The sequence below is a fragment of the Schizophyllum commune genome (assembly GCF_000143185.2).
Source record: "Schizophyllum commune H4-8 unplaced genomic scaffold SCHCOscaffold_8, whole genome shotgun sequence".
NCBI classification, from domain to species: Eukaryota; Fungi; Basidiomycota; class Agaricomycetes; order Agaricales; family Schizophyllaceae; genus Schizophyllum; species Schizophyllum commune.
In genome coordinates this window covers 1,529,552-1,544,774 of record NW_026089545.1, presented here as the reverse complement: position 1 = coordinate 1,544,774, position 15,223 = coordinate 1,529,552, and the positions used below count along the sequence as shown (strand labels likewise).

Below are 15,223 nucleotides of genomic sequence, written 5' to 3'. Positions count from 1 at the left end.
TAAGACTACTCACAACAAGCATCCCTGTGGGGAATAGCTTGCCCCACATTGCCACTTCTACGAACACGGGGAGCCGGCCAGTAAGCTGGCAAGTTTCTAGAACGTTCTGCCAGTGCCCTCGACAACTCGCGCCACGCAAGTCAATGGGGGTAGACGGTGGGCTCGCCGCGGTTGCACGTTCAAGGTCGGATTGCGTTCTTTTAACCCTCAAGAAGCGATAGTCATTCTACCGGATAGCTGATGCGTATGTTACAGAATAAATAGATGCGATGCAAGTCGATAGCAAGGAGTCAGTCATAACAGTGTCGTCAGATACGTAGCACATCTATAGTCGCGAAGTTCGATCGCCAGCCTGTATATCAGGCGGCGCTCCTGCTTACTCTCGTCCCTTACGAGTAGAAGTTAGCACAGGGAATAGGCCTGAGGACCACAGTCAGCAACGCAGCATACACCAAGAGCAAGCTGCAGACTCACTTCAGCGGGACACCATTCCTCCCCGGAACCTCATCCGCCTTCACCTGCCAGCGCGTCGACGCAGCGAAGTCGAGGAGCCCCTTCACAAGAGGTCCGCACCGGTCGTTCGCCGACTCAGAACTCGCGCGCGCATCCATCTTCTTCGCGGCCTCCTCGTCCTCAGGCTTCGCCTCCGCACAGGCCTTCACCCACTCCGCGAGCTTCTCGATGTCCGCGGGGTCCGCGAACCCGAACCAACCCCGGGTCTTGCCGTCCTCTTCGTCGTCCTCATCTGTCGGCGCGCTCTCCGGCCGCTTGCCGTACACCGCGACGAAGGTCGACCACTTCTTGAGCGCGCGCGCCTCGTTGAGGTCCCGCCCGCGGCGACGCTTGGCCTTGACCATGCCCGGTGACGCCTTATGGGCGAGAAAGGCCAGCGCGAGGTCGCGCTGGGCGAGACTCGGGGCGAGGACATAGTACTCGCGACCGTCGATGTCTTCGCCCAGCAGTGTGTTGCAGCGGATGTTGTGGCTGAGTGTAATCTATGATAAGGGTGAGCGAGCTGTTTGGGAAAGAAGAGAAATGTCGACGCACCACTTTGAGCGCGTCCTCAATGTCCTGCACGTTCTGCTTGTGGGCCGTGCGCTTCCTTGCCTCCTCGGCCTTGTCTTTTCCGTCCATCGCCTTCCGCTCCGTATCCCACCGGTCGTTCTCGACCTTCAGCGCGTCTCGCATGTCCTTAATCGCATCTCTGATTTCCTGCGCGCTCGAGTCCAGCACGTCGCGCACTGCAGGACAGAAGCCCGCAGCCTCTGCCAACGCCGCAATGACGGGCACCAGCTGCGCGGTCTGCGCGACAACGATGCCGGACTGGTCCTTCATCTGCCGCGTCTTCCTCACCGTGCCCTCTGGGAGCGGCAACGGGTCAGGCAAACGGACCTTGGTGTACCTCTTCGGATCTTCCTCCTCAGAGTGCATGTATATGCCCGAGTCGGGCCCGCGGAAATACTCGCGCAGCCCTTCGAGGATGCCCCAGACCTTGCTGAGGGTGACCCCAGTCTGCTTGAGATCCTTGATGGCGCGCTGGAACCCCTGCGTAGTTGTAAGCAAAAGGCGAGGAAATCAGCAAATGTCAAGGTCCTCACCAGCTTAGCGTCGCCCTCGCGAGTTTCTACTATCATCGAGAGGAGGCCAATAACGATTGCCTTCGCGCATGGCTCGCTAATCCACGGAACCAGCGCGTCCGGAGCGTCTGTGAACGAGGGCGTCACCAGCATTTCGAACTCCTCTACTACAACCTTCGGCAGCGCGGGTTTCATTGCCTGGTGGAAACGGAGGGCAAACTCGCGGATATTCATACGAATCACGGCCTCATCGAAGTCAATGTCACCGGACACAGGCCTCCACGGTACCGTGCACTCTGGCTTGGTCTTGGGAGCAGTTGCCTTGGGGCGGGACGCGGCTGCCGTCTTCTTCGTGGCACGTTCAGTTGTCGCCGGCGCTACCTTCTTTCCCTTGACATCCTGGTCAGCGGCCTGCGGCTTCGCGGTTGGCTTCGGCTTCGGCTTGGTCTTAGCGGGGACCTTGTCCGCGCCACTCTTGCTATCAGCCTTCGCAGGCTCCGACTTAGGTTGCTTGCTGGGGCTATCCCAATTGTCAGTTGATCTATTCCATCCGTTATACACCTTCCACATACCCTAGTGGGTCCAGCCCTTTGGCATGTCGGCACGTTGAGCAAGCGCAGATATCTCGGCATTTGGGGCAACTGACAAGGACGGTCAAATCGGGCTCAGCAACATATCACTCTGCAACGCACCACCATGTATAGTCAGCGGACTTCAAGTGCTTATGATCGGCACAAGAACCAGAGGGTAGCGGGTTAAGCACGTCGGTCTTATAACGTGTGGTAAGGCATTGTGCACAGTAAGATGCGCTGCACTGCTTCTCTATGCCCTTCTTTCCCTGTGGAGGTAACAGTCGAGTGCAGCGACGGCTCCCTGTGCACGTATGAGTTTCCATTTCTAGTTGATGTGGCCACATTCGCACCTTCGACACTCCGCTTCTTGCGGCACTGATGACAATAGAACAGCTGGGTCTCAGCACCAGGCTGAGCATTCTCCGTCGGCTTCGATGTCTTGGCCGGTTTGGCAGTCCCATCCGCGGCCTTGGTCTTCTTCAACGCGGTCATGTCGACGGCCACGTTGGACGCGGACAACTTGCGCTTGAGAGCTGCGTTGGAGGTGTTGTCGACACGCGACTGCGTCGTGGCGTCGTTCGCGGTATCCATGACATCGATACGAGATTTGGGGGGCTTCTGCTTCGTGGCTGCGATAGGCGAAGGCGGTATCCCGGCGTGACTTGAGCGTTGAACGCCCTTGCCCTTGGTGGTGGATGCCTCGGGCTGTTCTCCGATGCGAGAGTACGAAGACAGCGCGAAGGGAGATGACGGAACCTCGATGTGGCTGATTCGCTGGATAGCGGGGCTCCGCGCCGACATAGTGGTGGTTGGGAACAAGGGATAATCAACGATCGGTCACCGCGGAGTTGGGTCAACCAATTAACGCGTGTCGTCACATCATGTGACCATGTTCATGCATGTGCCCGCCTCGTGTTCAATGTTGGTTTTGATGGCCAGTGTCATCTCACTCTTTATGGTGCTCACGCTCCTCAGACCAAGGCTGACGATCTGTTTGCTCTTCAAAGGATTTATTTTTGACCTTAAGTGACCGCTTTGCAGTTATTTCCGAGGCTCCCAGTCGCAAGAATCTTCTTGAGTGTAATTCACTGACTATTGAGCTCAGCATAAGCTAGCGTTGTTTCAGTGAGCCTGGTCCAGCCAGCACTGAGGTATATTTAATACGTCTAACTTCTTGCAAGCACATCGCCCCTTCAAGAGCGCACACGCGCCGATGGGCAGTCGGCAGACAAACATCTCCGATAAACGTGGATTAACTGCTAGGGGCCAAGATATGTAACGCATTCACCAACTAAACGTTTAGAGCATATAGCGCGCACGGGGGACGTCACTAAGGCAGACTTGAGCGCGGCGTTACAAGTCGGAGATGACCCTTGTAGGACCTCCCAACGCATGGTTAGGCAAGTACGGCGTACCGCAGGCGTAGCCCACTGCGCGTCTGATCAACTGCGCTAATAGTAGTCATCACTGAACACCGTAGTGTGGCCACCCACGCCATTGAGCACTACTCTCAGGTAGAGGGACAGGCGTAGGATATATCGGATCTGACCGCGTACTAGGTTCAGTAGTACCCGGACGACGTTCGGAAAGATCGATGTGGAATGAGAAACACGGTATACGCGGACTTCGCCGACTTGCAGATCTCCGCGCCGACCCAAGGCTCCATCAAGCCGCGCCGATGACCGTTGCTGGTGCTCAAGCATGACAGCTTGCGATGTGGCACTCGTGGCTGGGAAACTGTCGCAAAGAAAAATTGAGGTCTGAAACTGGAGGCTCGGACGAACGTCTATTTAGCAAGAGACAAAGTAGCGGATTGTCTGCAATGTCGTTGAACCGGAGTCATCGTGTTCATCTGGATCGAAGCCCTTGAGCTATGATCGGCATACAGCTATATGAAGCACCGACAGGATGGTCGCTACTTAGCTGGACGCCGCCTGCATACCCATGGACAGGCATGGGGCCGATGGTATCTCCGACCCTTCCGAAGCAATCCGCACCCAGTGGTCTAGTCTTTCCAGGAGAATGCTCGCGACGGCCGACCACCCTCCGCACGCCTGCCTATGGACCTCAGCACCATGCACCATGACAGCAAGTAGGACTCGCCTATAAAGTGTAGTCAAGCTGCGTAGTCGTCAACTCCTCCGTCTCCGGCTCGTTTCCCTTGGCTTTGCTGGCCTTGACATGTGTCGCTGGCGCCAGTACGTAGCCGGACACAATGGACTGTCAGGACAGCGCGGAGACTGACGATACCGTCCAGCGTCTGTCACGTCTACCTCCTTTGCGGCCACGTCAAGAACATGGTACGCACCTGAAAATGTCCTCAATCACTCAGACATCCCAAATTACTAACGGACAAGCAGCCGGCTGAGCTGGTTCGTCGCTATCTCACCCTTCGTAATCAGGCAGACTTCTGAGCTACAACGCACAGATCCAATGCACATCGAGAACCTGCAAATTCAGCCCGAATCATCCCCCTACGTGCGTGCCCCCGAGGTGCACGCAGACCTGCTGGCAGTAGTAAGCTACGTCGTTCTCTTCAACGTACTGATGCTGAATCATTACTCACATATAGTCGCCAATTCCCCGAGCAATACTGTGCGTTCACTCAGAGCTCAACGCGGAACGCAAACGCCAGGCTCACGTACCAATAGCGCCGAACGTCAATTCCTACTGCCCCTCATGTTCTAGCAGATGAAGTAGGTGAAGCTGTTACATCATGAAATCCATATTGATTGCACTGGGGCCGGGGTCATGCTCGTGAGTCGGAACGTTGGCGTGATAAACATATTGACGAGTACTACTTATTGGCGCGCTTGCTGAACAATAAGTCTAGCAAGCTCTTCATCGCTCTCAAGCATTCTCGGTGCACACATCCCGAGCCGTTCGGATATCCTGACCGCGAGTATGTGCTTGCACTGCAACGGGGTTAGTTCAGGTTCGACGAGAACTGCGAAGAGATTACTGTGATGTGAGTATCGTTCAGCAGGACACTATACGAGTATGCAGGGCATGTGCAGACGTGTGGTCTGCTCGAGTTCGGCAGGTCCAAGAATACCAGATACGTGGTGGGTGAAGACGAGGCGTTGACGGAGTATTCTACGTGACCCCAGGGCGTCGCGGTCTTAACAACTGTGGGTGTCAAGCTAAGAAGGGACTTAATCTCTGCGTAAACTTACTGCATTCCTGGTCTATCAAGTCGAGAGCAGAGAGAAGAAGCGGCTCAGAGAAGACCAGGTAAAGTTGCTCAAGAATGGCATCGGTCACTTCCGTGGCGTCTCAGTGAGGTGGTTGGATTGAGCCCGCAGACGCGTACTGACAGCTGTCTTGTATAGAGGCAATCACTTGATCAGCGACCCGTGCGTGAACAGCAGAGACCATGTCGGGGGATCGGCATGTCCGCGAGAGAAGATGAAGGGATGAAGCAAGGTGGAAAGGTCCCGACGGCGAACGCCGAGGGAATGTCGGTCCGGAATGGCACGCGCCGCATCACGATCGATCGGGCGCCTATCCTTGTTCTCAACCGCCATTGTTCTCCGCTAGCACACGATGAGCCGATTTCTATTCCAGTTCGCGCAGAGTCATGAAAAGTTTCGCATCCCCGAACTCGAGTCCATCGCCTCACTGTATGGCTTCGAGCTTGACTTTGAAGGGAATCGGGACTACACGCGACCGTTCATGGTCATTCGTCTGGCGCATCAGGAGCACGCGCGATTGCTAGCTAGGAGATGTATCTTGATCAAGTGTGTTCCAATATACAATACATCCAAGCACAAACTAAGGCATCCGAAGGTCCGTGCATGAGTTCTACGCGCAAGGCTCGACGTACGATGAGCTGCACGCCAATAACCGCAACGCGCGACCATTGTGGGAGAAATACGTCCCGGATACCTCCTTCAAGTTCGAGATCTCTGGATTCAACCACACGATACCAAAAGCGCGGCAAAGAGACGTGGTCGAGAGCTTCGGCTACATGGACATGCTCGGCAAGATAGACTTGAAGAACCCTGAGATCGTCATGTCCGTATATGAAGAATGTGCGTCTTCCTCTATACAAGCCTGCATTTGACCTCAGTGTCTTCTCTAGATAAGAGGCGTGATGATACCCCACGAGATCGGCTTGAAGGGGATGGTAACTTCATACAGGTCTACTTCGGAAGGTTGGTGCGTTGCCTTAACCGCTCAGTCCTCTATCGTATTGACCATCCCTTCTCAGCTAGAGGAAGGATCAGCTCGATTGTTAATACACAAATTCGACGTCAAGAAAAGGGCGTTCTTTGGGAATACCAGCATGGAGGCCGAGATCTCCCTTCTCATGGCTAATCAGACGCTGGTGGGTTCGTCTATACGACGCAACCCTCCTCCCAGCTCATCGCCGGAAGGCCTCGTCAGGAAAGCTGATGTACGACCCGTTCATGGGCACTGGGAGTATGGCCTACGTACGTCGTTCACGTATGTCTGACCCTTGTCGCTGACTGTACGCTTTTCAGCCTGTAGCGCACTTCGGCGCAATGATGTTCGGCTCGGATATTGACGGTCGTCAGATGCGAGGAAAAGGTCTGCAGAGTCCCCGTAGCTCTCCGTTGGCGCTAATCAGCTTCGTCCACAGGGAAGACCCCTGGCGTCTATCGAGCAGCGGAGCAGTACGGCGTAGCTCAGCGCATAATGGACTTGTGCACCTTCGACATGACTTGGAATCCGTGGAGGCGAGGTAGCCTCTTCGACGCCATCGTGACTGACCCGCCTTGTAAGATCTATGCTTGTTGTGTAGCGTCCCGGCTAACATCCTTCGAAGATGGCGTTCGCGCTGGCGCGAAACGTCTCGGTCGGAAGAAGGAGATGACGGAAGAGCGGAAGGCCCTCCATCTCGAGCGGCAAGCCGCTCTGCAAGAGTAAGTTGGCCTTTCTCTCAGTAGTAGCGCTGGCTCACCAGGTATCGCAGGGCCGGCAACCGCTCGTATATCCCGCCAACCAAACCCTACGAGCTGTCTGAGCTAGCTCGTGATCTCGTCCTTTACGCACGATACTTGCTAAAACCGGAGGGTCGTCTGGTGTTCTTCCTGCCGACGGTGAACGAGCACTATCAGGAGGTGGACGTGCAGTCGATGCTATGTCCGGGCATGGAGCTCGTGGCGAATTCGCTACAGGACTTCGGCGCGTGGGGCAGGCGGGTACGTACGCTTCGTCCTGAGCTCTGAGCCGTGAACCTGACATCATGGTTCGGCAGCTCATCACAGTGCGGAAGACCAAACACGACGAGTTCCCGCCGCCAGACTTCCTTGCAAGAGCGCCGCCGTCGGACTTGGGAGCGCCTGCGCATAAGGACTTTCGCGAGAAGTACTTTGAAGGATTTAAGAAAGGTGACGAGAAGTCGGCGTCGTCGAAGACATAACGAAGGCGATATGGCTAGTACACGTCGCTTGTAGCTTGTAGCATAGCTGTAGAATTAGGATGGCGCTTAAACATTGTTAAGGTCACTGCCGAAGGGGAGCCCAACGCTGATCACAATGACCTCGAGCGCCGATCAGCAGCGTGTCCATGATCGCGCTCGATATGGGCAGCCTGGCGGTGACGCCGCTGTTAATGAACTACTCGCGAACACCATGAGGCCAGATCACATACCGGGGTGCGCGTCCGTGCGCCATGGCTTCCTCACAACCCCCACTCTTCATCGCCCTCGACGGCCGCGATGAACGCCGTCCTCGGCGCCGTCGCCACCCTCCTTCTGCGCGTGCCCGCACTCTCGATGGCTAAGCCAGCCGGCGCAGTCCTCACCGGCGTCTGCGAGGGGCTCTACATGCACGAGGCGCTCGCCGATCCGAAGACGCCACACACGCTCGCGGTGTGCGCCTTCGGGCTGCGGCTCGCGGTCGACCGCGCGCTGGGCTCGGGCGGTGTCTATCTCGGTATCGTGTGCATTTGGACCGCGCTCGGCGCGCTGCTCGCCGAGCTCGTGAGCCCGACGCACGCGCACGACAAGAAGCTACGTCGAAGTCGCTCGAAGAGGCGCCGATACCGCACGAGCACGACAGAGGCGCTGACGCCGGAGGAGGTGGAGGAGCTCGAGAAGGCACACCGCGAGCGGATTAGAAGGGAGGAGCGCAGCGCGCGAATGCGCAATGAGCGCGTGCAGTTCATATCGCCCGTGCAAACGTCGTCGCTGCCGCCCGCCACTGAAGAAGTCACCCCGATTCCCACACCCACCACCCTCGAGAGCTCTGATTTCCATGTGTCTACCGACCCTACCACGCCTGTATCCTCACATACGGCAAGCCCTATACGCACCGAGCCGCAACCTGTCATCCCACCACGAATCACTATCGACCCAAGGAACCGATCCTTCCCAGAGCTCTCGCCAATCACTGCGTCTCCCACCGCATCCCGCTCTTCTTCGACCCTCACGCCACAATCCCCACATTCACCCTCACCACCACCGAGACCTATACCCGCGCCCCCTCCTGTTCTCGACTACCGCTTGGAAGGCCGCTCAAGACGACCTAGTCTCACTACCGTCCCCGAAGAGTCAACAGTGCCGAGCTCGTCGAATCAGACGCGTACCGACCCGGATATCTCGCGCTCTCACACCGACGACGACGATGAAGAAGAGCACATGTCCCTTCCACCGGACGAAGGTCTCGACGTAGGCTCCCTCGGACGCGTCAGGCTGGCCAAGAGCGGCCTCTTGCTCGTTCCACCGAATAATGCAGAACCACCTGAAGATAGTGGATCGCGAGCGCACACCCCCGCCGACCGCAACCTCGAAGTCGTCGAAGCAGACGAAGAGTCCGACGAGCTGCAGACACCGCAGACGCGATACCTCGTCGTGCGCGACGCTTTGACGACGCCGCCCGACGCCAGACAACAGTTGCCCACCGAGGCACCGCCCACCTTCTCTTCCCTCCCGCCGCAGGGCGTAAGCGTCAGTTACCCCCTGCCCGCGCACGCACAGTCCAGCACTGCCCCGACGGAGGCAGCCATCACCGAGATCGACGACACCGAGGCGACGAGCGAGATCTCGACGGGTGGGGCATTCGGCCCTACCATCGAGAAGGCCGACCGCCTGCGGGAGGAGGCGCGCGCGAAGTACGATGAGGCCCGACAGTTGGAGTATCGCGCGAGGACCGCGGATAGGCAGAACAAGCCCCGGGAGGCGTTCATTCTGCGTAGGGAGGCGGAGGCGGCGGGGAAGGCGGCAGAGAAGCTTGACGCGCAGGCGGAGCGAAGATATTTCCACGGTGCGTAGGTGTATGAGAACCTGAAGGTATGGGTCTGACGAAGGCATGCGCAGCGCACAACCATCGAACACGAAATCTTGAACCCGATACAATAGACGTGCATCGTTTGCGCAGAGAGGAGGCCGTCAAGAGGACCGAGGAAGGTACGGGAGCACCACTGCGTGACTTCCGAGAGCATACTGACGTTGGCCCAGCCTTCTGGGAGGTGCTCAAGCGAAATGGGCGGCAGCTCAAGGTCATCGTTGGGAGGGGCCTGCATTCAAGCAATGGGGTCCCATCACTGAAGCCCAGCATCATCAAGCACATGGAAGAGTAAGTGCTCAGCGGCTACAGATCGAGGTGAAGCTGACCCCGAGGCAGCAACAAGATACCCTGCCGCGTCCAGGAGACAAACGAAGGTGTTCTTGTACTGACAGCGCCGCCTGCGTAAAGCGCCGTTGCCTTGGAATTCAGGTATCGAAGCCTTGGACTTGGACTTTGAAGTACCGAGTGTAAGCAATTGTACGTTTAGCTAGTCACGATGTTGTACACACCCTATTATGTATGCGAATACCCAGTTCTTTTGAGAAACACCGAGAGCTCTTCGTAACACTACCCAGCCTTCTCTCGTCAGAACCGTCTGCCACCGCGAGCACCAGCAGATGGCGCAGCCTTGCGCTTCTTGAAAAGGCTACCTCCCGAGGGTGCTGGTGGCGGGGCCGCGGGCTCTTCTTCCTTCTTGACAGCGTCTGCACCAACCCTGGTCGGTGAAGGAGCGCCGTCCAGAGGTGTTGACGGGGCCTCTTCCTTCTTCACCTCCGCCGCGGGCCCTGCATCGACCTTCCCGAGATCCTCGTAGTCGACTGGTGTGTCCTCTATTGGCGCACCCCAAGAAGACTTCGTCCATTTGGATGCACCGTTGGACTGCGAAGCTTCGGGTGCTGGCGACTCTGTGGCAGGTTCTGAGGATGCAGTGGCTGCTGAAGGTTCAGTCGGTGCCTTCTTCAGCGATATCGACGTGAATTGAAGGGATGTGGCTGGCTTAGATGCGTCGACAGTCTCGGATGCTGGAGGTGCGGGAGACTCCTCCTTCTTCACTCTCGGCTTGATTGTGATGACGCCGGGATCGTAGACGTCGCCAAGGTTCACGGTCTTCTTACGCAGCTTGAAGCTGCGTCCGTCCTCATCCCCCTCCGCTGGCCGCTTCAAGTCGCTCACGACAGGATTTTCCTCAGGAGCGGGAGAGGCAGAGGCTGTTGGCGCGATAAACTGCCATTCGCCGACGACACCCTGCGTCTGCCGAGTCTTTGCGAGTTCCTCTTCAGGATCGGTGTAGCCGAGAGACTGAGCAGTGGTGTAATTGGCGAATGGGTTGGATGGTTTGGCAGCCGGCTTCTTGACAGCAGGGGCTTTAGAGGTGGATGGCAGACTCGAATCTGACATCTTTGCATGACCTGCGCCGACATCGTTGTGGAATGCTGCTTGCGCTGCCTACGAGCAAGTCAGTATAATGGAAGCAGAGTGACAGGATTTACGCACCTTCTCTATCCTTTCCATATCCCTCGCCTCCTCGGCGGCCTCCTTCTTGCGCTTCTCCCCCGTCTTGTAGATGTTGCGAATGAACCGCTCAACATTGCCCTTGTGCCGGAGGCCCCCTTCGTGCTGTTGACGAGAGGGAACATCGTCTGCGATGGAGATGCCGCAGTACTTGCACCAGTAGCGCTTGTTCGAGACCCAGTATTCACTCATGATGATCGCGGTTCGGGAGCAAGGCGTTGCGCGGCCACGTGCGCGAGCCGGAATACGCCCGGACTCCGCGGACCGATTGCGTCATGGGGTCAGCTCGAGCTTCGGACGGTCACTGTGATTATCTGTGTCCGTCTGCGCGTGTGCTTCCCATTCAGAAGTCATGCGCCGCGAGAGCCCACGCCGATTCTACCTTGTCCGAACCTGTCACCGCCCGCGATGGCCGCAACGATGAAGGGGGAACTGGTGGCGGATGCGGCGGACGACAAGCCTGGGTCCAAGTGCCTGGCCATGGAACAGCTTGTTGTCCAGTCCCAGTCTGCCGACAGCGATGCTTTCAACCACGACGACCAACCAATGTATGGACTCTACCGCCGGCGGTTCGTGGGCTTGGTGGCCATGGTGCGTCTGCGCGTCGTCTTTGAGATCGAGGCTTACATCTTCTCCAGATCTTGCTCAACATCGGGGCGGCCGCAGGCTGGCCGTGGTTCGGTCCCATATCTAACGAGAGTGTGTATGCTGGTATGCTTCTGCCCCTCACGCTGACGGGACGGCCTGGTAGCGGCTGCACGCTTTGGTATTACCCTTAATCAGGTCACCTGGCTGGGCAACATTGTCGCACTCATCTACCTCCCCGTCGCACTTGTACTTCCCGAATTCATCCAGAGGATTGGCTTCCGGAACTCAGTTCGTGTCCTGCCCTCCCTATCTCCCTCAGCATCTGCTTATCATGTGTCAGTGCTTTGTTGGCGCGCTATCACTCATTCTCTCCTCGTGGATAAGATACGCCGCAACAGCGGACGGACTATCCCCTAACGAGGCCTATGCGCTCCTTATGTTTGGCCAGGTACGCACCTTTCATTGCTCTTCCCCCTTTGTGCCTTTACTGAGCGACCTCAGCTCTTCACGTCCATCGCCCAACCGATCTTCCAGGTCCTCGGTCCGAAGTACTCGGAAACATGGTTCGATCTCAAGGGCCGAACGACCGCCACAATGATCATTGCAGTCTCTAACCCCATCGGAGGCGCTATTGGCCAGCTTCTCAGCCCGATTAGCGATCCAGCGACCTCCGTGCGTGCACCCTCTATATTCTACGTCACCGCATATACTCACCTTTTCCAGGTCCTAATACTGGGAATTCTGCAGACCGCGGTAGCACCCATGGTCTTCCTCATCCAAGATAAGCCACCGAAGCCGCCGAGTACGCTTCTACCATGTCCATCTCGGCTGGGATATCGAAGCTTAGTTCTCTCATGCAGCTTTTGCCGCGTCGCACGACACGCCGAGCATAATCACACTCCTCCGCGTGTGGGCCGGCCTGGCACCTCTAGAGCGCGATTGCAATCGCGCAGGCCGTGCCGATCCATATATGACCTGGCGGGAGCGTATAGACTTCCTCATCGTCGTCCTTGTGTTCGGTGTTTTGGTAGCTGCGTAAGTCATGCGGATGCCACAATGTTTGCGCATATTTACCGATTTTCAACTACAGCACCAACGCCTGGGCGATCCTTACCTCGCAGTATCTCGAGCCGCAAGGCTACTCATCGGACACCGCTGGCCTCATGGGGGCATGTCTCCTCCTTACCGGCCTGGTCGCCGCGATCGTCACTTCCCCACTCTTCGACCGGGTGTTTACGCACCATCTTGCACTGACTGCGAAGATCTTGGTTCCTTCCACTGCTGCGGCATGGCTCTCGTTAATATGGGCGAGTGAGTATCCCATGCTCCTCGAGTCGTTCACTTGTCACTCACCAAACCCCTTCATAGTCAAACCACACGACACCGGCGGCCTGTACGCCATCATGACCATTATCGGCGTCACCTCCCTGCCCATGCTGCCTGTCGCACTCGAGCTCGGCTGCGAGCTGACGCGTAACGCGGAGGGGAGCTCTGCGATTATGTGGTTCATGGCCAACCTGCTTGGGTTTGTGTTTATTATATGTAAGTACTTCCGTCCTTTCTCATGGTTGAGAATTCCTACCGGATGCTCGACCCTCTGCTTGATGCATGCGAAAGACGTACGTCGCTGACACTACCCGTGCAGCCGAAGACGCGCTCCGCGCAGGCCCGGATGCCGACCCGCCGCTCAACATGCACCGGGCGACAATCTTCAACGGCGTGTTCATATTCGTGACGTCGGCGCTGGTTCTGCTGTTGAAGGGACGCCAACGGCGACGGCAGGCGGATGAGACGCAGGGAAGGGAGCAAGGGCCGACGAGTGCATAGCGATCAGGTTCAGATGCATGGAGAGGGGCTCAAGACTTTGCGTGCCTTCGGCCACTGTGCATCTGTGCGCGGAGAAGTTTGATGGTATAGGAACGATGCAGTCTTGCGCGGCATAGATACGGATACGGACGGACACTGAACCGGAAAGGGTTGTTGTACTTTTAATGATTTTGACGAGTGTAGGGCTTCTCGCTCGATAGCTAGCTACTGTAGCACGAATGGAACTGTATGACGACTCTTAAGAAGACTTGGGAGTGGGACTCGAAAGCTTAGCAATGCAACAAAGGGGCTACGACAAAATACAATGTCGCGCTTTGCGGTCGCGAAGCTATCTCTTATCACCTCATGGGCTCAGATTCGAAGTTGGCACCCTAGCTTTGAATCAGCTATGGAGGCGGGGAATTCGAATGGAGGTCCGTGCTTCCTCGCCAGTATGAAGAGTCTCGAGTATCCGAAGGGTACAGATAAAGAGTCGAACGTCAAACGCAGCATGCGCTTCGGCAGATGCCGAATCGCAGTTTGCCTCCGCCATGGAATCCAGTAACGTGTATGTAAGAGGGAACACGATAGTACTTTGACGAAGGACGAAGAGGGAACAGCATTCAGGCCACCTGTATGCGAGCGGACTTGAATGACGGTACCAATTTCGGCGGTGCCATTCGTATCTACAGGCCAAGTAGACAAAAATCATTACCTATAGTCGAATTTAAAGTAGTGTACAGCTCATAAACAGAACTCCAGGAGTGTACGTGATGTCCGTAATCTTCCGTTCGTGAGAGAGAGATCGTCACAGGACGATACCAATACTGAGCGAAGGCGAGTCGCCTAGCTGTAGTGCAGGTAGTCGTTGAGGTTCTGATAGGGGATAGTATCGCCGGTCTTGGCCCAGTCGAGAAGTGCACGCCACCCGTTCTCGAGCAAGGTGTCGACGCTACTGTGAGAGGGTCAGCTCCTGTCAGGGTGCACCATACAGTGAATGTGACGCACCTGGGCCAGTCGCTTGACCCAATCTCGCTCAGGGTACCATAGATGAAGTCGATGTAGTTCTGCTGGGTAATAGGGCAGCCATTGTCCCAGGCACACTCGCCGACGATGCTAGCGTAGAGCTGGAGTACTGTGAGAAATCTAGTGCGCAAATCTGACTGGCGGCACTCACGTTGAAGTCGAGGTTGGGCTCCTCCCATTCGCAGGTCAGGTTTTGGTTTTCGCAGCTCGCCAAACCCTGGACGGTCACCGGCTAGTGGACTGATTAGACACGACAAAAGGGTCAGACGAGAAGATGGTGGCACGTACCCCGATCTTGGTGTCACTAATCGCGACAGCAACACATGCCTTGTAGCCCCAGAGATTACCAGTGCCGCCTATGATACCACCTACAGCACCGTCGTTGTAGCGGCAGGCATCCATGAGGTTGCCCTGATAGGGCTCGTATTGGATGACCCCGCCCCATTCGTGCACAGAGGCGTAGCAGTTGAGGCCGTTGTCGCAGACCTGCTCTGTGGGAGCAGCGAGCACAACCGCGGCGAAGACGGTAGATACAGCGAGAGCAAGCTTCATGACAAGGGGGAAGGGTAAGGTGAGTTGGGCGAAGAGTGTAAGTAGGGAAGTACTGGACGGGGGAGTACTGTGGGGAATGCGGCCAGCTTCGCCATGCACCCTCATATACGTGATCCCGAGGGCGCATTCGACATGCTTCCGTGCCTTCCTCGACATGGTCGGACACAAAGAGTCAGCGAAAAGCGGACGTGGGCAATGTCATCGATGGCCGCGTCCTCGTCTCATCGTGTATGAGGGAGCATGACCCGCGGCGAGCGGTAACCGACGTTCCGACTGCGTTGATCCTGCCCTTGACAGTTCTATAAGCATGTACCTTGCGCCGCACAGCCGCGTC

At 56.8% G+C, this 15,223-nt stretch overlaps 8 protein-coding genes across 8 annotated transcripts; 4 read left to right on the top strand and 4 right to left on the bottom strand.

Annotated features, from left to right (window-relative positions):
* Positions 1 to 202: 202 nt before the first annotated feature.
* On the bottom strand, positions 203 to 2,966 carry SCHCODRAFT_02547343 (uncharacterized protein). The gene is made up of 7 exons (XM_003030460.2): positions 2,500 to 2,966; positions 2,270 to 2,450; positions 2,150 to 2,218; positions 1,599 to 2,097; positions 1,048 to 1,545; positions 475 to 995; positions 203 to 420 (listed from the first exon to the last, which is right to left on the bottom strand). Exons 1-7 carry the CDS (start codon positions 2,948 to 2,950, stop codon positions 390 to 392), a joined length of 2,250 nt encoding a protein of 749 aa, XP_003030506.1. The 5' UTR covers positions 2,951 to 2,966; the 3' UTR covers positions 203 to 389.
* Positions 2,967 to 4,559: 1,593 nt separating this feature from the next.
* SCHCODRAFT_02506897 (uncharacterized protein) lies at positions 4,560 to 4,844 on the top strand (the record flags this gene model as incomplete). The annotated part of the gene is made up of 3 exons (XM_050343185.1): positions 4,560 to 4,666; positions 4,722 to 4,744; positions 4,801 to 4,844. Coding segments are annotated over 3 exons (174 nt in total), but the record flags the coding sequence as incomplete, so codon positions are not given.
* On the bottom strand, positions 4,802 to 5,550 carry SCHCODRAFT_02632097 (uncharacterized protein). The gene is made up of 4 exons (XM_003030461.2): positions 5,467 to 5,550; positions 5,326 to 5,412; positions 5,112 to 5,278; positions 4,802 to 5,064 (listed from the first exon to the last, which is right to left on the bottom strand). The coding sequence occupies exons 1-4, from the start codon at positions 5,525 to 5,527 to the stop codon at positions 4,951 to 4,953; spliced, it is 429 nt and encodes a 142-aa protein (XP_003030507.2). The 5' UTR covers positions 5,528 to 5,550; the 3' UTR covers positions 4,802 to 4,950.
* A 145-nt stretch (positions 5,551 to 5,695) lies between these two features.
* On the top strand, positions 5,696 to 7,538 carry SCHCODRAFT_02508624 (tRNA guanosine-2'-O-methyltransferase; the record flags this gene model as incomplete). The annotated part of the gene is made up of 10 exons (XM_003030046.1): positions 5,696 to 5,889; positions 5,939 to 6,183; positions 6,222 to 6,314; positions 6,367 to 6,479; positions 6,529 to 6,585; positions 6,637 to 6,703; positions 6,744 to 6,893; positions 6,942 to 7,038; positions 7,089 to 7,317; positions 7,374 to 7,538. The coding sequence occupies 10 exons, from the start codon at positions 5,696 to 5,698 to the stop codon at positions 7,536 to 7,538; spliced, it is 1,410 nt and encodes a 469-aa protein (XP_003030092.1).
* Positions 7,539 to 7,835: 297 nt separating this feature from the next.
* On the top strand, positions 7,836 to 9,389 carry SCHCODRAFT_02507179 (uncharacterized protein; the record flags this gene model as incomplete). The annotated part of the gene is made up of 1 exon (XM_003030047.1): positions 7,836 to 9,389. One exon carries the CDS (start codon positions 7,836 to 7,838, stop codon positions 9,387 to 9,389), a length of 1,554 nt encoding a protein of 517 aa, XP_003030093.1.
* A 601-nt stretch (positions 9,390 to 9,990) lies between these two features.
* SCHCODRAFT_02509503 (uncharacterized protein) lies at positions 9,991 to 11,109 on the bottom strand (the record flags this gene model as incomplete). Its single annotated transcript, XM_050343218.1, has 2 exons — positions 9,991 to 10,851; positions 10,900 to 11,109. 2 exons carry the CDS (start codon positions 11,107 to 11,109, stop codon positions 9,991 to 9,993), a joined length of 1,071 nt encoding a protein of 356 aa, XP_050199286.1.
* Positions 11,110 to 11,213: 104 nt separating this feature from the next.
* Positions 11,214 to 13,632, top strand: SCHCODRAFT_02632081 (MFS general substrate transporter). The gene is made up of 10 exons (XM_003030048.2): positions 11,214 to 11,508; positions 11,556 to 11,616; positions 11,669 to 11,793; positions 11,846 to 11,953; positions 12,007 to 12,177; positions 12,229 to 12,307; positions 12,366 to 12,540; positions 12,596 to 12,816; positions 12,874 to 13,047; positions 13,151 to 13,632. The coding sequence occupies exons 1-10, from the start codon at positions 11,326 to 11,328 to the stop codon at positions 13,330 to 13,332; spliced, it is 1,479 nt and encodes a 492-aa protein (XP_003030094.2). The 5' UTR covers positions 11,214 to 11,325; the 3' UTR covers positions 13,333 to 13,632.
* A 525-nt stretch (positions 13,633 to 14,157) lies between these two features.
* SCHCODRAFT_02507349 (uncharacterized protein) lies at positions 14,158 to 15,045 on the bottom strand (the record flags this gene model as incomplete). Its single annotated transcript, XM_003030463.2, has 4 exons — positions 14,158 to 14,266; positions 14,320 to 14,438; positions 14,489 to 14,569; positions 14,626 to 15,045. The coding sequence occupies 4 exons, from the start codon at positions 15,043 to 15,045 to the stop codon at positions 14,158 to 14,160; spliced, it is 729 nt and encodes a 242-aa protein (XP_003030509.1).
* Between the last annotated feature and the right edge of the window lie 178 nt (positions 15,046 to 15,223).